This window comes from Monodelphis domestica, chromosome 5, assembly GCF_027887165.1.
Source record: "Monodelphis domestica isolate mMonDom1 chromosome 5, mMonDom1.pri, whole genome shotgun sequence".
NCBI lineage: Eukaryota > Metazoa > Chordata > Mammalia > Didelphimorphia > Didelphidae > Monodelphis > Monodelphis domestica.
The window spans coordinates 164,681,940-164,703,629 of NC_077231.1; the positions used below are offsets into that span (position 1 = coordinate 164,681,940).

General features: G+C 36.7%; 1 protein-coding gene across 21 annotated transcripts in view; it reads left to right on the top strand.

The window, feature by feature from the left end:
• MAGI2 (membrane associated guanylate kinase, WW and PDZ domain containing 2) overlaps positions 1–21,690 on the top strand; it is a 1,718,964-nt gene that overhangs the window by 1,619,228 nt on the left and 78,046 nt on the right. For all 21 annotated transcript variants that reach the window (XM_007504040.3, XM_007504032.3, XM_056800855.1 and 18 more), the window contains one exon: positions 19,399–19,537. In XM_007504040.3, coding sequence (XP_007504102.1) covers positions 19,399–19,537 — 139 coding nt within the window. The remainder of the gene's footprint in view (positions 1–19,398; positions 19,538–21,690) is intronic.

The following is a 21,690-nucleotide window of genomic DNA, read 5'->3' on the forward strand; positions in this document are numbered from 1 at the left end:
GTTCTTCATGACCCCATTAAGGGTTTTCTTGGCAAAGATACTGGAATGGTTTAACATTCCATATATGAGTAACTGAGGCAAACACAGCTAAATGACCTGCCCACAGTCACACAGCTAGTAAATGTCTGAAGCCAAATTAGTCTCCAGCTTATCAGACAGAATAAAGTATCCAGCAGATACAAGGCTCTTCCCCATGTAGAGAGAGCTATACCTTCTGAGGAGAAAGCTTCTGCTTGTCCACCAAAAAACTGTGGTGTGGATAAACATATACCATTAGGTGAAAAAATATTCTCTAAGAGGAGGAGAAAGAAAAGATGAGTGTGTGATTGGTGATCCAAAAATAAAGAATATCAAGATATTGAGGCTGTTCTTTATTGATGTGACAAGAGCCCCACTTTCCTAGGGCATATATCCAAGATAGGACCCCTCCAATAACCCCCAACTCCCACCCCCACATTAACTACTACTGTACATCTCCAGTGATTGCAATAGGGCATAAATGATATGGTCAAAAGGAAGGGAGGGAGGGAAAGAGAGAGCGATGCGGAGGCAAGGAGAAAGGAAGAGAGAAAGAGATGAGAGAGAGACAGAAGGAGGGAAGGAGGAAGAAGAGGGAGAGAAAGAGAGGAAGAGCAGGGAGACAAAAAAAGAGAAAGAGAAAGGGAGAGGGAGGGAAGCTTTTCTATAATTCTTATAACCAATTAAAGGAATGTCTTTTCCTGGCTCAATGACCAATCATCTTCAACACAGGCTCCTGTCATGTACACCAAGGAGATGTATTGCATATGCCCTTTAAGCAAGGGGACTGAGCACATACCCAGCTCCATGGCTCCACTTCATCCTTGCTGTGCCTTATCTAAAATAAATAAGTTAGGTTCACAGGCTAATTGTGGTGAAGAATTTGGGGGGGTTGGAGGGAGTAACAATGTATATTAAGGAAATAAATTCATCTAAGAATTAGAGATGGCCGCGAATGGAACAGTGTGTGGGTAAGAAAAATAGAGGCAGAAACAAAAGAAATAGTGTTATTGGAATATACTGCAGATTAACTGGACAGGAAAGAAATAAATGGGAGTTCAAGAAACAGATTTCAAGGCTAGTGCAAGGCATGTTGTAGTAGAGATTGGGGATTTCAATTCTCTGGACTTCTATTGAGCTCTTCTGCTCAAAATAAAGTAGTTAACAATTTTTAGCTTGTCTTAATGATAATTCTATCCCTGAAAAGTTAGAAGAAGCAGTAAATTAATCTGCTCTCATGGATTTGATTCTCACCAAAGAAGAACTTGAAATGTTGAGAACTTTTAATGGAAGGGACCAATTTGTCTTATCATTTGTGATAGAAAAGGGAGCAGAATCAGGAATTCAATTCAATTCAGTTCATTCTAAAATTCATGACACCAAAAGAGGAAGTTGGACATAGTCTGATATGTACTCTATATTTTTGGAGAACAGATTTCACTTGGTTGAGAAGAAAAAAAAAAGATAGGCAGAATCCCAAGGACTATATTTTTAGAAGATGTCAGCCTACGGGAATGTTTAAGAATGAAATTCTAAAGAAACAAAGAGATGTAATTCCAGTGAAAAAGAAAAGAGCAGGTTGTCTAAAGAGGCTGATGTGACTGCATATCAAACAATGTAGATTTAAAAGAGAGAGATAGGGAAGATGGAAGCAAGGACAGATAACTGAGAATGAATAAATATGTATGACAAAGTTCTATAAAGAATAGTGTCAGGGACAGAAAAGCTTAGAAGGCATAAGGCTGCTGAGGAAAGCAAAAGACCACCCCTAAAAAGGCTGTAAGTATTAGGGAAAAGAAGGGTATGAAAGAAGGACTAAAACCAAGAAAGCATTATATATATATATATATATATATATATATATATATATATATATATATATATATATATATATGTATATGTATGTATGTATGTCAAGAAATACTATACAATGATAAATGTGAAGGACTAAACTATTATCAACAATGCAAGGGCCCAAGTGCTATTCACAGCCATAGCAAGAATTGTCAGTGTATGAATGCAGATGGAAACTGCCATTTCTTGCCTTATTTCCTTTCTGAGTTTTTTCTTACATGCATGATATGTCTTCTGTCATAACATGAGGAATAGGGAAATTTGTATTGCATGTCATCACAGGAATAACCTATATTAGATTTTTTGCCACCTCTAGAGGGAAGGGAGAGAATCTGGAACGTGAAAGGTCAGAAAGCAATTATTAAATTGTTTCTATGTGTAGTTGAAAAAATAATAAAAGGAATGAGTTAGTTAAAAAGGGGGAGGGCTAAAACTGCTACTTGGATGGGGGAAAAAAAGGTAAAGGAGGAAAAGGAAGCCAGGAATACTTGACACTGATATTTGGACTGAAAAGAACAGAACCAAAATGGCTAATAGAGGTAAATCAGTAGGTAGGAAGAGAGTTCATGTTACCAGACTCTCATGAATTATATCACAGGATGCTGAAAGAAGTGGCAGCTAAGATTTTTGAGCAGCTAACACTGATCTTTGAAAAGATTGAAGCAAGTGGGACAAGTGATGCAGGTAGATCTGCAGAAAGACAAATGTTATTCTGATTTTCAAAGAAGGAAAGAGAGTGGAATGACAATGAGGATAATGGGCTTGGCTTTTTTGCTTAGAAGAATCCTCATTATTATCACTGAAGGGACAATAAAGAAACATCTTGTAGGGGAAGCCCCAATCACAAAGAGCCCAGCCAGCCTCAGTGTATCATGAGCATGTCCCAGAAGGTAATCAGGTGGCTCAGTAAATTGAGACCAGGTCTAAAGATGAGAAGTCCTGGGTTCAAATCTGACCTCTCCCACTTCTTAGCTATGTGACCCTGGGCAAGTCACTTGACCCCATTGCCTAGCCCTTATCACTTTTTTGCCTTGGAATCAATAAACAGTATTGATTGTAAGATGAGGGTTTTTTTTTTTATTTTAAACATTATTTTATTTGGTCATTTCCAAACATTATTCACTGGAAACAAAGATCATTTTCTTTTCCTCCCCTCTCCCCCTCCCACCACCTTTCCCTCTCCCATAGCCAATGCACGATTCCACTGGTTATCACATGTGTTCTTGACTCAAACCCATTTCCCTGTTGTTGGTATTTGCATTAGAGTGTTCATTTAGAGTCTCTCCTTAGTCACATCCCCTCCACCCCTGTAGTCAAGCAGTTGCTTTTCATCCATGTTTTTACTCCCACAGTTTATCCTCTGCTTGTGGATAGTATTTTTTAGATCCCTGCAGATTGTTCAGGGACATTGCATTGCCACTAATGGAGAAGTCCATCACCTTCAATTGTACCACAATGTATCAGTCTCTGTGTACAATGTTTTCCTGGTTCTGCTCCTTTCGCTCTGCATCACTTCCTGGAGGTTGTTCCAGTCTCCATGGAATTCCTCTACTTTATTATTCCTTTTAGCACAATAGTATTCCATCACCAACATATACCACAATTTGATCAGCCATTCCCCAATTGATGGGCATACCCTTGTTTTCCAATTTTTGGCCACCACAAAGAGTGCAGCTATGAATATTCTTGTACAAGTCTTTTTCCTTATTATCTCTTTGGGGTACAAACCCAGCAGTGCTATAGCTGGATCAAAGGGCAGACAGTCTTTTATCACCCTTTGGTCATGGTTCCAAATTGCCCTCCAGAATGGTTGGATCAGTTCACAACCCCACCAGTAGTGGATTAGTGTCCCTACTTTGCCACATCCCCTCCAGCATTCATTACTTTCCATAGCTGTCATGTTAGCCAATCTGCTAGGTGTGAGGTGATACCTCAGAGTTGTTTTGATTTGCATCTCTCTGATTATAAGAGATGTAGAGCACTTTTTCAAGTGCTTATTAATAGTTTTGATTTCTTTGACTGAGAACTGCCTGTTCATGTCCCTTGCCCATTTGTCAATTGGAGAATGGCTTGATTTTTTGTACAATTGATTTAGTTCTTTGTAAATTTGAGTAATTAAACCTTTGTCAGAGGTTTTTATGAAGATTGTTTCCCAATTTGTTGCTACCCTTCTGATTTTGGTTACATTGGTTTTGTTTGTACAAAAACTTTTTAATTTGATGTATTCCAGATTATTTATTTTGCATTTTGTAACTCTTTCTAAGTCTTGCTTGGTTTTGAAGTCTTTCCCTTCCCAAAGGTCTGACATGAATGCTATTCTGTGTTCGCCTAATTTTCTTATAATTTCCTTCTTTATGTTCAAGTCATTCACCCATTTTGAATTTATCTTGGTGTAGGGTGTGAGGTGTTGATCTAAACCTATTCTTTCCCACACTGTCCTTCAATTTTCCCAGCAGTTTTTATGAAATAGTGGATTTTTGTCCCAAAAGCTGGGATCTTTGGGTTTGTCATATACTGTCTTGCTGAGGTCGCTTGCCCCCAGTCTATTCCATTGATCCTCCTTTCTGTCTCTTAGCCAGTACCAAATTGTTTTGATGACCACTGCTTTATAATATAGTCTGAGATCTGGGACTGCAAGGCCCCCTTCCTTTGTATTTTTTTTTCATTATTTCCCTGGATATCCTTGATCTTTTGTTCTTCCAAATGAACTTTGTTATGTTTTTTTCTAAATCAGTAAAAAAATTTTTTGGAAGTTCCATGGGTATGACACTAAATAGATAGATGAGTTTGGGTAGGATGGTCATTTTTATAATATTGACTCGTCCTACCCATGAGCAGTTAATGATTTTCCAATTGTTCAAGTCTAGTTTTAGTTGTGTGGAAAGTGTTTTGTAGTTGTGTTCATATAGTTCCTATGTTTGTCTCGGGAGATAGATTTCTAAGTATTTTATTTTGTCTAAGGTAATTTTGACTGGGATTTCTCTTTCTAGTTCTTGCTGCTGAGCTGTGTTGGAATTATATAGAAATGCTGATGACTTATGTGGGTTTATTTTGTATCCTGCAACTTTGCTAAAGTTGTTGATGATTTCGATTAGCTTTTTGGTTGAATCTCTAGGATTCTTTAAGTAGACCATCATGTCATCTGCAAAGAGCGATAATTTGGTCTCCTCCTTGCCTATTTTAATACCTTCAATTTCTTTTTCTTCTCTAATTGATACTGCTAGTGTTTCTAATACAATGTCAAATAATAGAGGTGATAATGTGCATCCTTGTTTCACTCCTGATCTTAATGGGAATGGATTTAGTTTATCCCCATTGCAGATGATATTAGCTGATGGTTTTAGATATATACTGTTTATTATTTTTAGGAACGACCCTTCTATTCCTATGCTTTCTAGTGTTTTTAATAGGAATGGGTGTTGTATTTTATCAAAGGCTTTTTCTGCATCTATTGAGATAATCATGTGGTTCTTGCTAGTTTGCTTGTTGATGTGGTCAATTATGTGGATGGTTTTCCTAATGTTGAACCAGCCCTGCATGCCTGGTATGAATCCTACTTGATCATGGCGAATGATCCTTCTGATCACTTGCTGGAGTCTTTTTGCTAGTATCCTATTTAAGATTTTTGCATCTATATTCATTAGGGAGATTGGTCTATAATTTTCTTTCTCTGTTTTTGTCCTGCCTGGCTTTGGAATTAGTACCATGTTTGTGTCATAAAAGGAGTTTGGTAGAACTCCCTCTTTGCTTATTATGTCAAATAGTTTGTATAGTATTGGAGTTAGCTGTTCTTTGAGTGTTTGATAGAATTCACTGGTGAATCTGTCAGGCCCTGGGGATTTTTTCTTAGGAAGTTCTTTGATGGCCTGTTGGATTTCTTTTTCTGATATAGGATAATTTAAGAAATCTATTTCTTCTTCTGTTAGTCTAAGCAATTTATATTTTTGTAAATATTCATCCATATCACCTAGGTTGGTATATTTATTGCCATATAGTTGGGCAAAGTAGTTTTTAATGATTGCCTTAATTTCCTCTTCATTGGAGGTGATGTGACAAGGAAATCATTTTAAAAGACTGATATATATTAATTTAAGGTCACCAAGGAATTCAGCTATGTAATTCCTAAATGAAAACTGAAGTCAGCCGTCGTCAGCCTTTTATAGAGTTTAATTACAAACAGGAGGAAGAAAGGAATTAGAGAGAGAGAGAGAGAGAGAGAGAGAGAGAGAGAGAGAGAGAGAGAGAGAGAGAAAGGGGAGAGAAGGGAATAGGGCTTAAATACCCCCTCTGGTTAGGCTGGGCCAAAAGGCCCAAGCCCTTAGATAGCTGGGGCAAAGAAAGGAGATCAATCCCTATTACTCATGTGACCAAAATGGAGAAACAGTCTCCGGGGCCTCCACCTCCAGCTTCCTTCAGAGCAAGCTTCTCAGAGCACCTCTCCAACCACTCAGAGCCAAAACTCTCCCACACACCACCCTTCAGTCCTCAGACCCCTCTATCTTTAAGGAACCATTCAAGTTCCCTCCCCTCAGTTCTCACATCTACCAATCACTGTCCATCATTTTCCCTGTGCCAATGGTGGCTCTAGCTTAACCCAGGACCGCCCAGAGGTCGGTGGCTTTGCACATGTCTGTTGAAGGTCATATTCTCAAATAATTAAATCTTGATCTTTTGCTACAGCCCTTCCTAAATCCTGTTACCCTGAGTAGGGTAGAGATTGGAATAATTAAATTTTGATCTATGCTGCAGCCCTTCCTAAATCCTGTTAGGACCGAGTGGGGTGGAAATTGTATTTTCCAAGACCTGGTTCTGTCATTCCAAGTATCTCTATTGTATCAATTCTAAAATCAATCATGACTCAAAGAAATTCCTGTTCTGTGCTTAAGCATAGGTCAAAGCCCTTTCCATTGTTCAGCAAAATGTTTCTGTCCTAAAATAATCTTAAGAAGGGAGGAGGAGGAACCTCCCTTGTCAATTGGGTTCACATTCCAATAGACTATCACGAAGAAATTTTCCAAGTATGAAATTTCCCAATGGTGAAATTTCCAACATTTATAAGTCTAAGAAATTTTAAGGTTTACAGTGAGATCCCCCTTTTCATCCTTGATGCTGTTAATTTGCCTTTCTTCTTTCCTTTTTTAAATTAGATTAACCAGTACTTTGTCTATTTTGTCTGTTTTTTCAAAGTACCAGCTTCTAGTCTTGTTTATTAGCTCAATAGTTCTGTCACTTTCGATTTTATTAATTTCTCCCTTAATTTTTAGGATCTCTAGTTTGGTTTTCTTCTGGGGGGTTTTAATTTGTTCGTTCTCAAGTTTTTTGATTTGCATTTCCAATTCCTTGATCTCTGTCCTCCCTAATTTGTTAATATATGCACTCAGGAATATGAATTTTCCTCTAAGTACTGCCTTGGCTGCATCCCATAAGGTTTGAAAGGATGTCTTGCCCTTGTCATTTTCCTCAACAAAATTATTAATTGTTTCTATGATTTCTTCTCTAACTATCCAATTTTGGAGTATCATATTATTTAATTTCCAATTAATTTTTGATTTTGCTCTCCATGTACCCTTACCGATCAATATTTTTATTGCCTTGTGATATGAAAAGGCTACACTTATTAATTCTGCTTTTCTGCATTTGAGTGCCATGTTTCTGTGACCTAGTGTATGATCTATTTTTGTGAATGTGCCATGTGGTGCTGAAAAGAAGGTGTATTCCATTTTGTCCCTATTTATTTTTCTCCATATGTCTATTAACTCTAATTTTTCTAAGATTTCATTCACCTCTTTTACCTCTTTCTTGTTTATTTTTTGGTTCGATTTATCTAAATTTGATAGTGGTTGCTTCAAGTCTCCCACTAATATGGTTTTACTGTCTATTTACTCCTTCAATTCTCCTAGTTTCTCCATTAAAAATTTGGATGCTATACCATTTGGTGCATACATGTTGATTAGTGATATTTCCTCATTGTCTATACTCCCTTTTAACAGAATATATTTACATTCCCTATCCCTTTTGATCAGGTCTATTTTTGCTTTGGCTTTGTCAGATATCATGATTGCAACTCCTGCCTTCTTTCTATCAGTTGAGGCCCAAAAGGTCTTACTCCAACCTTTAATCCTAACCTTGTGAGTGTCAATCCACCTCATATGTGTTTCTTGAAGACAACAAATGGTAGGGTTTTGGGTTCTAACCCAATCTGCTATTTGTCTACGTTTTATAGGTGAGTTCATCCCATTCACGTTCAAAGTTATGATTGTCATTTGTGGATTCGCTGGCATTTTGATATCTTCCCCTAGTTCTGACCTTTCTTCTTTAGCTATCTCCTTTTGAACCAGTGATTTACTTTAGGTCAGTCCCCCTAGTCCCCTCCCTTGAGATGCTTCCCTTTCTAGCCCCTCCCTTTTTATGCTCCCTTCCCCTCCCCCCTCTCCTTCCCTCCCTTTTTATATTCCCTCCCCCCTTCCTCTCCTTAATTTTCCTTTCTTTCTTGCCCTAATGCATAAGATAGAATTCAGGATCCCACTGGATCTAGATGTTCTTCCCTCTCGGATTTGATTTCACAGAGAGTAAGGTTTAAGAAATTCCACTTCACGCTCTCTTCCTCTCCTTCTCATATGAGAGTTCTTCCCCTCCCCTTCCCATGTGTATCTTTGTATGGGAAAGATTATTCTATTAAGTCCCCCCCCCCATTTCTTGAAGTAAATCTTAGTGTTATCGATGGTTCCCCCCTCCCTTTTCATTTCTTTGCCCCCACTTTCCCCAAATCTTCCTAATGCCCCAATCTTGCCCTATGCATGTTTCTTCTAACTACTCTTAGGATGGTACAATTTTTGAGACTTACACAAAACATTTTCCCCACATATTGGTATATATAATTTGATGTAAATGTAGTCCTTATAGAAGAGAGTTTGACTTAAAGAAAAAGATAAGATTTATCTCCTTTACCCTTTCTTTCATATTTACCTTTTCATGTTTCTCTTGCTTTCTGTGCTTGGATATCAAATTTTTCCACTAAGTTCTGGTCTTTTCTTAGCAAATGCTTGGAAATCTTCTATTTTGTTGAATGCCCATACTTTCCCCTGTAAGTATATAGTCAGTTTTGCTGGGTAGTTGATTCTTGGTTGGAGTCCCAGCTCTCTTGCCTTTCTAAATATCATGTTCCATGCTTTGCGGTATTTTAGTGTGTTAGCCGCTAAGTCGTGTGTGATCCTTATGGGAGCCCCCTTATATCTGAAGCTCTTCTTCTTGGCTTCTTGTCGGATTTTCTCCTTTTCTTGGAAGCTCTTGCATTTGGCAATTACATTCCTAGGGGTTGTCTTTTGGGGATTTAGTATAGAGGGTGTTCTATGAACCCTTTCTATTTCTCTTTTTCCCCCTTGCTCCACAACGTGGGGGCAATTGTCTTTTATAATCTCCTGTTGAATAATATCGAGTTTATTGTTTATCTCTGGTTTTTCTGGGAGACCGATAATTCGGAGATTTTCTCTTCTCCCTCTGTTTTCCAAATCTGTGACCTTCTCAGTGAGATATTTTATGTTTTCTTCTAATTCATTAATTTTTTGGGTTTGCTTCATTGATTCTTGCTGTTTTATGATCTCACTTTCTTTGAGTTGCTTAATTCTGGTCGTTAGGGACTGGTTTTGCTTTTCAGCTTTGTCTTCCCTTCTATTGGATGGTTCGAGCTCTTTTTCCAATTGAGCAGTCTTATCTCTCCGACTGCTGATCTCTTTCTCCCATTTTTCTTTCCAGGTTTCCATCTTTTGGATAAGTTCCAGTTTGAGATCTTCCAGAGCTTGTTGATAGTTTCCATTTTGGGAGGCATGTTCTGATTTTTTTTGGATTTCCTCCTCATTCTCTTCTTTTCCTTGGGTACTTCCACCATAAAAGTTTTCAATAGTCACCTTTTTCCCTTTCTTCCTGGAGGCTTGATTTTGGGCCATGTGAGCCATTCCCTTTGGTGGTTTTATTCCCCTTTCCTTTTTGGTCTGGGGTCTGGGTGATATGGGCAGGTTTTCTATGAATTTAGGTTGCCTCAGACTAGTTCTTCCCAGCCTCTGAGGTTTCTTAGAGTGCTGGGTCCCTGATCACAGCCACACTGCCCAGGTGTTCAGCTCTGCCCAGATAATCAGCAAGTGGTCCCCCCCTGGTGTTTAGCTCCGCCCAGATGTTTAGCGCAACTGCCCCAAGTATAGCTCCGCGGACCTCCTGTGATCAGTGCCGGGTTCTCCCATGAAACAGCCCTGAGATGTTTTTTCCTGGCAGTCCCCAGATCCCAAGGACCCTGGAGTGCCCCCCCCCCCAGACAGAGACGTTCCCCACTCACTCGCTGTCCCAGTGAGAGCTCAGGTAGCTCACTCTGGTTTGGTGGGGGAGGTGGGGTGGGGGAAGGGCGGCTCAGTTCACGTTTCTGTGCAAGCTTTAACTCCTTCTCATTATAGTGTGGAAATGTTCAAGCCCCACGTAGCTTCGCCTTTGTGTGGTACTAGGGAGTACTGGGGAGCCCTTCTGTTCCTCTAAAGGTGATTTTTATACTCCTTTGATGTAGTCTATTTCGTTCAGTGCCGGGGAGAGGAAGTGTGTGGTGTCTAGATTGCAGCCATGATTCTAAGATGAGGGTTTTAATTTTTTTAAAGCACATCCCATAGGAGAATCACCTTATTTTCTCCTTTGACAAGATTACTAAACTGGATTGTTTTTAAACAAGGCTTCTGATTTCATAGGTGTTGGGAACTCCCAGTAAGGCAACTCCCTCTACTAACATAGACAACAATTCCTTAGCAACCATACTTTTAGATTAGGGAAATATTGAAAATATAATTTAATCCATATTTTAGTAATACATTTGACAGTATCTCTGATGTTATTTTTGTGATCAAGATGGATAAATGTGTGCCAGACAACAGGTAAATCTGAAGCTGGTTAAATAGCTGACACCAAAGTTTAGTGCATATAATGATTCAGTGTCAACTCAAATGAGGAATTTATAATTGAGCTACCCAGGGATCTGTCCTTGGCCTTGTACCATGTAACATTTTTCTTAACAAGTTGGATAAAGGCAATAGATGTCATGCTTATCAAATTTGTAGATAAGAAAAAGGTAGGAGGAACAGCTAATGTGTTAGATGACAGTCAGGATACAAAAAGATCTTGACAGGCTAAATTGTTGGACTGAATCAAATAAGATTACATTTAATAGGCATAAATAAAGAAGCTCACATTTTGGTTTTGATCACCAGCTTCACAAGGCAAGATGGGCTCGACAGCAGTTCATCTAAAAAGGTCTGGGGATATTAAATGGATGATATGAATCTTTGGGGTGAAATAGTAGCCAAAAAGTTAAATTAAGGCACTGATGCTATATCAAGTAAAGCATGTTGTCAGGCACTAAGAAGACATTCGCCTCTGGCCTGGGCAAAATGTAACTGACATGACCTTTCCATTTGGAGAATGTCACATTTTAGGAAGGAAATTGAGAAAAGGTCTGCTGAAGGGCCTTAAAATCATGCCCTATGAAGATTATTGGAAGGAACTGGGGGTCGCAGTCTGGAAGTCTTTGAAGGGCCAGCATGGAAAAATGAGATTTGACTTGCTCTTCTTGGACCGAGTAGCACTAGAAGAAATGAGTAGAAATTGCAAAAGGAGATTTAGCTTTGATACAAGGAAAATCTTTTGAACAAGTATTGTTCAGGCATTGCAATCATATCCAACTCTTCATGATCCCATTTGGGGTTTTCTTGGCAAAAATACTGGAATGATTTGTCATTTCCTTCTCCAGCTCACTTAACTGCCTATATATGTATATACCTATGTGTGTACCTATATATACCCACATAACATACCTATTGGCCAGCTAAGCATCGTTCTAGGCTCTGGCTGACCCTTGAATCCTTTCTTGCTCCAACATCACTTTGCTTATGCAGCCAATAACTTCTCCATCTTCTAGTCTTCTATTTTCCTATGCTAATACTTTGTCATTTAACCCCTACAAATCTTCTAAGGAAATAAAAGATAGAAAAAATAACAACAAAACTAATAAAAATGTGGAATTCTTTAAAGGATTTTAAAGTAACACAAAAACTTTAACCCAAAACAAAATATTGCAAAAGAAAAATCTGCCTCCAGAGTTTAGCACAGTATCTAGCATACAAATAGGTACTTGTTGACTTGATTTAACCCTTAATGCTTTTAATTCTTCTGCTTTATCTATATTAGCACAGTGGATAGAATGCTGAATATGAAAGAAGAACATATAGGTTCAAATCCTACCTCTGACATTTATTAGTTTTATGACCCTAGGGAAGTCATGTAAACTTTTTCTATCTCAGTCCCCTTGGGGGAAGAAGTTGGTGGCCCTTGAGATCATTTTCAGGTCTAAATCTATATCTGATGGTTATTGTGAACATGTATATCTTAGGCTGCATGTCATCCCCCTTAAGTGAAAAAATGCATCTTTTGTTGAGTCAACTTGAATTTCTAAAATAATATGAAATACACAATGATCACTTAATCAATGTTTTTGATTTTTGGTTTAGGGATAAACAACTTCCTCTATATATATTCTCATAGTTTTAAGCCCAGTAGCCAACAATTTGCATACAAATGCTACAAAAGATATTATTAAAAATATTTTGATCTATTAAAGTTAGTATCCTTGATGCATAGTATTCTAAAAAGTTGAAAATTGGGCTCTTGGCCCACCAAATATATGTCCCTGTCTTTCCACTACAGAAGACCTTTTGCATTCATCCCAATAGATTTTTTTCCTCACTATAACTCTTCCTTTTCTCTATCTAGAGGCAAAAATCACCCAACTATTGGATACTATTCAGGATGGGTCACATTTATCTGAGTATGACTGAAGTAGGTTCCAGAAACTTGGCTTCTGAGGCAGAAATTTGGATATAGTTAATAGTGACTCAACTGAGGTGCCAGCATTTTAAGAAAGTATTTGTATCTAACAAGCAATTGGAAGTAATGAGGAAATTTTGAGGAATGGTGGAATTTGATAGGACATGGGTTTTGTCTCATGTTCTTCTGGGACATATTGAGTTTGAATTTCAATGGGGTATTCTTTTGGGGAATGTCTACAGGTAGATGAGGGCTGAAAATGCAGTTATGAGCATCATTTCCATGGCTATGATCATCAAATTTATAAGAATTGATGAGTTCACCAAAAGAGAATAAAAGAGGAAGAAGAGAAGTCCTAGGACACAGCCCTGGAATATATCCACCAAAAGGAGTTTGGACATGAGTGATGATGCAACAAAGGAGAATGATTTAAAAAAATGATTACACAAGAGGACAACCATATGAGAGCAGTGATGTGAAAACTCAGGAAGGAGAGTGTCTAGGAGAAGAGAGAAGACAACAGCCTCAAAAATTTCAGTGGTAAAGAAGGATGAGGACTAAAAGAAAGCCTACTGAATTCAACAGTTATGATAACTAACCTTTGAGAGATGAGTTTTAGATGAGTGCTGCTAGAAACAAGATTCCAACAGATAGAGAAATGTGAGATGAAGAAATGGAAATAATAAATATAAATAGCATTTTCTAGGAATTTGACAGTGAAAGGAAAGAAAGATATATAGGTTGATAGCTAAAACAGATGCCAAATTGAAAGGATTTTTTCAGAGATAAGGAAAATCTGTAAACATGTAGAGAAGTAGAGAAAGAGCCAATGAATTAAAAAAAGAAAATTTTGAATAAAGTTAGCAAGTTCCTGGAAACTGAAGAGGATAATATATAATAGGAAAACACAGGTAAAGAACATAGGTACAGAACTCCTTGGTAAGAAGAACAGACTCTTTTTCTGAAGTGGAAGGAAAGAAGGAATGACAGAGAATTCTGAAAAAAAATCCAAAGTATAAAAGAGAGGATGAGAAGAAGTTGCTAACTGGGATTCTCATATGGTGGGATGGATCTCTTGAGAAGAAATCTGGAATAGAAGCTATGAGAAGAGGAAGAGTGAAGTCAATCAGGGAAGAATTAAAAGATTGCCATTCATTAGCAAGGATCCATATATAAAGTTCAGCAGTCCAAAGTGGTTTACCATCTATTAGAGCAGTGTCTTCAGTGATATAGTTCCAAGTGCCTTGAGTTGGACTAAGAAGACAAGGAAATCTATTTAGTATTGATAGTGACTTCTTCTGGTGTGTAATTGGAAATCTTATGCCTTTGAATTACATTTTCCAGGAGCCCACTGACTTCCTGTCATTACGTGACAGGGGATAAATTGGGTGGGGTTCCTGGTCTCCCACTCTTTCCTTCCTGGGTCAGGACATTGGTGGAGTGGGCTGTTTGAGCAGGTAGATTAGCCATGGGCACATGGTTTTATTTTGTTACTTCTAGTGATTATTAATAAATCATAAAATATAAATAAATCTTATAAAATATAATATTTGAAGTTATTATATAGTAATTTTAATTTTTACACTGGGTCACCTCCTCTAGGATAGGATAGCCCACATTCCCTACTCAAATAAATACAAATCTGCTAAATGTCTATAGCTTCTTTTTAAAAAAATTTTTCCAGATTATGCCAGTACAGTTTTCAATTTCTGATATTTTGTGAGCCATGTTCTCTTCATCTTCCCTATTTCCCCCAAAGACAAGTAATATGATATAGATTGTACATGTGTTTTTATATAATACATATATCCATGTTCATCATGTGAAAGAAGACATATATCACTTAACTAGATAAAAAATCATGGAGGAAATGAAATGAATAATGGCATTCTACAATCTGCATTCAGATTCCATCAGTTCCTTCATGGTAGTGGATGACCTTTTTCATCATGAGTCCCTTGGAGTTTTCCTAGATCTTTGCATTTGTTGTAATAGGTGAGTTAAAAGAATAGTTCAAAACTAACTATATATATATAAAATAACAGGTTTATTTAGCTAAAGGAAGGAGGGGGAAATGGAATTAGGGAATAACTAACTCTTAACCCAAAACAGAGATTAAAACCCTTATACCATCTATAATTATTCTAAACTAAATTCTTAAATCAGTAATTAAGGCTGGGGGGGGGGGGGGGGTAGGAACAAGGACAAGGGCCAAAGAATCCCACAACTAGGAGTCCTCGTTGAGTCAAGCAGTAGTCCCAGAAACAGCTCTGTTGAAATCCACTTGACAGGCAGCAACAGCAGCAAGGACAGGTAGAATATCAAGAAAGCCAAAGAAGAGGGAATCACTGACTCTCTGGGTTCACCCCAGAAATACCAAACAGAAACCCTCTTGGCTCTCCTGACTGCTAGGGAAAAGCAACAGCCCCTCTTCCAGAGGAGTTCACGAACTGTTCCCAGAAACTTCCTGTGTGTTCAGTTCCCCAGCTCCTGAGAGTTCTGTGTGGAATGTTGGTTTGCAAGATCTCTTGCTGTCAACTTGCCCCTGCTAAAATCCCTTACTACAGTGTACAGCATTCTCCTGTTTCTGCTCACTTCACTTGCACCACTTCATATGTATTTCCTGGGGGGGGGGAGAGAGGGAATGATCATTTTGTCTGTCATTTCTTATGACACAATAGTATTTCATTACAATCATATTCTACAACTTGTTTGGCCATTCCCCAATTGATGGACATCGCTTCAGTTTGACGTGAAAAAAAGAGATGCTATATAAGGGGGCAGCTAGGTGGCTCAGTGGATTGAGAGTCAGGCCCAGAGACTGGAGGTCCTGTGATCAAATCTGGCCTCAGACACTTCCTAGCTGTGTGACCCCAAGCAAGTCATTTAATCCCCATTGCCTAGCCCTTACCACTCTTCTGCCTTAAATTCAATACATAGTATTGATTCTAAGATGGGAGGTAAGAGTTTTTAAAAAATAAAATAAACTGTAATAAAATTTTTAAAAAAGAGATGCTGTAAATATTTTTGTATAAGTAGGTCTTTTCCCCCAATCTTTGATCTCTTTGGGATATAGATCTAGTATTGGTATTGCTTGGACAAGGGGTATACACAATTATGGCCTTTGGGGCATGGTTCGAAGTGTCCTTAAATCCATAATCTGATTTGTTTTGGGAGGTGAAGGACTGGTGCTAGGGGCTCTATCAATGCCTTTCCTACTTTAAAGAAATTGTTAAAGAACCCCATAACTATCATCTCTTGGAAGGGATATTTTCAATGTCCTTGATACCATGATGGTTGCAGACTTCTATATCTCTCTTCTTTTGCTTATCTCTCTCTATTCATCCCACTTTTATACACACACACACACACACACACACACACACACACACACACACACACATCCTTCAAGTCCAGGTTTATTTCTTACTGTATTACAGAGTTTATCCCTCTCATGCTGTGTTCAGCAGTCTTTATGTAGCCCAACAAAATTGCATTTTTGTAAAGCAGACATACAGTCCTTTTCTTGACTACTTTGTTTTAAGTGGCTTGCATTAAAATGAAACATATTTAATTCTAAGGATCCTGATGATAATAGTTTGGCTGGAGTGACATCACATCAGCACAGCAGTATTCATTTTATCTTAAAATATCTATTAACAAAAGCCAAATAGGAAACACAGAACATAAATATTCTGACAATTGAGAAAGACTGGTCAATCAATGCAGAGCAATCAGGTATGAGCAATCCAGGCTGTAATCAAAAGCTTCAGAGTACTCATTTTTATTCAAATAGTTGTGATGAAAAATTTTCCAGAACTTAAAACCTCTGCCAAGCATTGTTTATGAGAAGAAGAGATGCCACAGTTAACACCCAAGAGCCATGGAATCAAAAAGTGATTGAAATAATAGGGAACAAAAAAAAATCACAAAAGGAACCAAAAAGCCAATCAGATTGCTATTGCACACTGCTACAGCAAACAAAAAGCTGTTATAATGAACCTTGGAAATTTGTGTCCTACTTCAACAGAAAGAGTAAAATAGACTCATAGATTTGGAATTGACAAAATGACATCTGGTCCAATGTCCACATTTTATACATAAAGTAAATGATACCAGGAGCAATTGTGACTTGTCTAAGATGATAGGGGTCAAGGAGAGGACCTGGAATCAAAGAAGACATCCTAGAGGAGATAATGTTTGACCGAGAGAATAAAAGTGGCTCTTCATGAAAAAACTCAGATCTAAACTAAGAAAAGAGAAGTTAAGTGGTGCAGTGGATATACTGCTAGGCTTGGAGTCTGGAAAACTCATCTTTCTAAGTTCAAATCTAGTTTCCAACAATTACTGGCTATGTGACACTGGGCAAGTCATTTAGCCCTATTTACTTCAGTTCCTCATCTAGTAAAATGAGTTGGAGAAGGAAATGGTAAACCACTCCAGTATCTTTGCCAAGAAAACTCCAAATGAAGTCATACCAGGTCTCAAACTGTACTATAAAGCAGTTCTTTTCACATCAATATGGCACTGGCTAAGAAATAGAATGGTGGGTCAAAGGAATAGATCAGATACATAATAAACAGTTGTAAATGAGCATAGTAATCTAGAGTTTGATAAATCCAAAGATCCCAGCTTGGAGGACAAAAATTCACTATGTGACAAAAACTGCTGAGAAAACTAGAAAACAATATGGCAGAAACTATATATAGCTCAGTATCTCACATTCTTTACCCAAGATAAGGTCAAAATGAGTAAATGATGTAGATAGAAATAAAGAGTGATATCATAAGTAATTTAGAGGAGCATAGAATAGATTACTTGTCAGATTATGGAAAAGGGAAGAATTTATGACCAAACAAGACATAGAGAATTTTAGGGTGCATAAAATGAATAATTTTGATAATATTCAATTTAAAAGTTGTTACTCAAGTGAAACCAATGTAACCAAGATTTAGAGGAGGGGAAAAACAACTGGAGGAAAAGTTTTTACAGCAAATTTCTCTGATAAAGGTCTATTTTCTCAAATATACGGCAAACTGAGTCAAGCTAGTAAGAATACAATCATTCCCCAATTGATAAATGGTCAAAATATATGAACAGGAAGTTTTCAGATGAAGAAGTCAAAGCTTATAAATCATATAATCATATAAAAACATTCTAAATCACAACTGATTAGGGAAATGCACATTAAAACAACTCTGAGGTACCACTTCATAAGCAAGCAGATTGGCTAATATAGTAAAGTGAAAAATACTGGAAGGAATTTGGCAAAATGGGACACTAATGCATTGCTGATGGAGTTGTGAACTGATCCCACGATTCTGGAAAGCAATTTGGAAACATGCTCAAAGGGCTATAAAATTGTGAACTTTGATCTAGCTACTTCAACACTACTGGGTCTATATCCCAAAGAGATTTTTTAAAAATAGAAAAATACCTATTTACACAAAAAAATATTTATAGACTCTTTTTGTGGTGGTAAAGAATTGGAAAGAAAAAAGATACCCATTAAGTGGGAAAGGGCTGAACAAACTGTGGTATATGGTTGTGATGGAATATAGGTGCACTATAAGAAATGATGAGAGGGATGAATTCAGAAAAACATAGAAATACCTATATGAGCTGATGTAAGCTAAAGTGAGCAGAACCAGGAGAACATTGTAACATCAGTATTGTACAATGATCAGCTATGAAAGACTTAACTACTCTCAGCAATACAATGATCCAGAATAATTCCAAAGACTTATGTCAAAGAATGCTATCCATCTCCAGAGAAAGAACTGATAGAGTCTGAATGCAGATCAAAACATTTTATTTTTTGCTTTTATGTTTATTTTGGGGTTTTGCTTTTATATAAGTATTCCCTCACAATGATGACCAATTTGGAAATATGTTTTACACAGGGTCATGCATGTATAACCCACTGCTTACCATCTATGTAAGGGAGAGAAGGAAACAATTTGGATTTTATAATTTTGGAAAACATACATTAAAATTGTTATCATAAGTAATTGGGAAAATATAGTATTTTATTTTTTATTTTAAAGAAATAAAAAATAAAGAAAATCACCAAAAGAGCCTGACATAACTGAAAAACAATAGAACCAATAACATATTAAGATAAAAACCCTGATAATTACATGTTGGGTAGTTTGAAATTATCATATGAGTTAACTGTATCAAGAGTAAGTGAAGTTGTATATTCCAGTTTCAGAGCATATTCCTTGAAATGATTTTGAATTGAGGTGATAAAACTTTATTATTATTATTATCCATGAGAAAAAGTAATATTTATGTATTATTTAAAGGTTTGTGAAGTATTTTTTGTATGTGATCTCAACTTAGCTTCACAATAACTCTAGGAGATAAGTAGCACAATATTATTAACCCTATTTGACAGATAAAGAAGCAGAAGGTTAGAAGATCTACTATATCACATAGATATTGATGACAAAGGTGAGATTCAAACTCAGTTCTTTTGAGTTTAATGTAGATGCTCTTCCCACTCTCCCATGCCACCAATGACTGATGTGATATTTCCTCTCATCCAATAACCTTTTGATCCTTCTTCTAATTCTCTGGAAATTGAGTAATTTTATATTTTTATAACCATGCTTATAACCATGCTAACTTGTTTAACTTTTGTGTTTGTGTGTTTGTGTTACTATTTGGCAGGTAGGAGATCAGATCATTGAAATCAATGGGGAAAGCACAAGAGATATGACTCATGCCAGAGCGATAGAACTAATCAAGTCTGGAGGAAGAAGAGTGAGGCTGCTGCTGAAACGTGGGACAGGACAGGTCCCAGAGTACGGTGGGTTTTCACATCATAATCTACTTCTTGTGTCCTCCTTTGTACTGAAAAATATTCCTGTCCCTTTTAGAACTACATCAGTACTCTTTCTATCTATTTAGCTGTTTGTATTTATATTTCAAAATCCTCCTAATCAAGCAAATGTATATATAATATGCTACTCAGTGTAGAAAATGTTTTCAGTTTGATATGTAAATAATGCTAGAGTTTTCCAGGGCATCTCTGAGTGTGCTAGGAGATCATGCAAATATCCATATTAAAATACATTTTTCTTTTCACTTTCACAGGAATTTCTCTGTTCATTTGGGTTCACAGTAATTTACAAATTATTTCCTAAAATTACTTATCCATCAGTCACTTATGATTCTTGAGCAATGTTGAAAGACATTCATGACTTTCTTATTTATCAGATAGTCTTTAAAAAATTTATTTCCTGGAACTTTTATGGCTTAGAGTTTCATTTAGAGGTTGTATTTCTTTCACATTTTGAAATTTGGGTTTCCCTTCCAACCTCTGCCATTCACAAATACCCCCTTTATTATTTGTCTGCTGATCTTTCCAGAGATCTATATTAAATGCATGTGAGACTCTAAATTTGTGCCTTCAGAGGACTTTAGAGTGATTATTTCCCTATGGCCAGTTTGGAACACTATCAAAATCATTTTTTTATAGTGCATCACATCATGTTATGGGTCTGTCACATGAAATACAGTGATATGAGCTGAGAAAAATGAAGGAAAGAGTTGAGCTAGTCAGTTATCCAATGACACAATCGATGTAAATGACTGATCTGAATATGGTAGATCCCTCCCAACTTAATCTGCCTCCCTTTTCCCTCCCACATTTCAAAACAAAAACAAAAACAAAACTTAACCACACTTTTTACATAACTCATCTAGGGATTGTTTTAATTTCCATAAGTTCAGCAACTTTGAATAGATGGTAGAATATAAGCTCCTTGAAGTCAGAAACTATTCCTTTTTTATCTTTATATCCTCAGAACCTTGCACAATGCCTGGCACATGACAAGCCCTCATTAAATATTTATTTAATTGAATAATTTAACCTACAGTAAATGGGAACAAAGAGTATTCAATTAATAATCCTTTAAATTAAGAACCCAGAAGTTTTCTCTAGAACTGGATCTCTGCCTGGTGAAATGTAAGGAAAATACTTTATAGCAAGGACCAATTCTAATTTCATTTTAGTGGTTTTTACTAATACTAGAAACATCAGCTAATTTGAATAGTAAATACAAGCCAGATCTTGCTACATAAATCAATTAGGTATTGGTGTTAGATATTTTGTAAGTTCTATAAACTCTCCGATACATATCCATATTATCTGATTCCCTTAACTATTTAATGACTATCATAGTCATTAGTCAATGTCATGTTGACCCAAAAATTATAATCATTTCTAAAAAGGATTAATTTACTATGGAGATATATTTTACTTGTCAAAATCTGGCTAAATATTATCTGTCCCCCCCAAAAGAGTTAATCAAATGTTAGCAAAAAAGAAGCAAACCTAACTAAATTTTATATATATACATATATATGTTTGTGTGTATATTTACATACATATATTTAAAATATAACACTACTGCTCAAAAGATATATATCATGATTCCCTTTCTCTTTAGGCTCTCTTGCTAGTTTCATATGCCTAGCAACTGCCATCAATATAGAGTGAGTCCTCAGTCCAATACACTTAGCAAATTAATAATTAGAAACTATATAATAACATGTAGCATAAAAATAAGCATTAATTCATTCCTAAGAATCAAAGAATAAATTTAAATAGACAGCTAAAATACATTCTGTGGGTATTTTAGCACTAGTCAGCTCAACTTTAACTTTATCCAAAGATCAAACCAAAGTTAAATCTTTCCAAAAAAAAGACTGATCATCACTTGAATTTAGATTTGTCACCTAGACGTTTGAAGTCTAATACTGACCCTTAATTCTATTAAATAGTCATGTTGTAAATGTCTCTCAGTTTTCCAAAATTCCACAGTACCAGATTTGTTCTGTAACATTAAGTCCATTTCGTTAATTTTGACATTAGCTCGATTTCTATTTCTACTACAGAATAAACACATAATGGTACAAAAGAACTCACTTTGAAGAAAGACAGTACACTAGAAACTA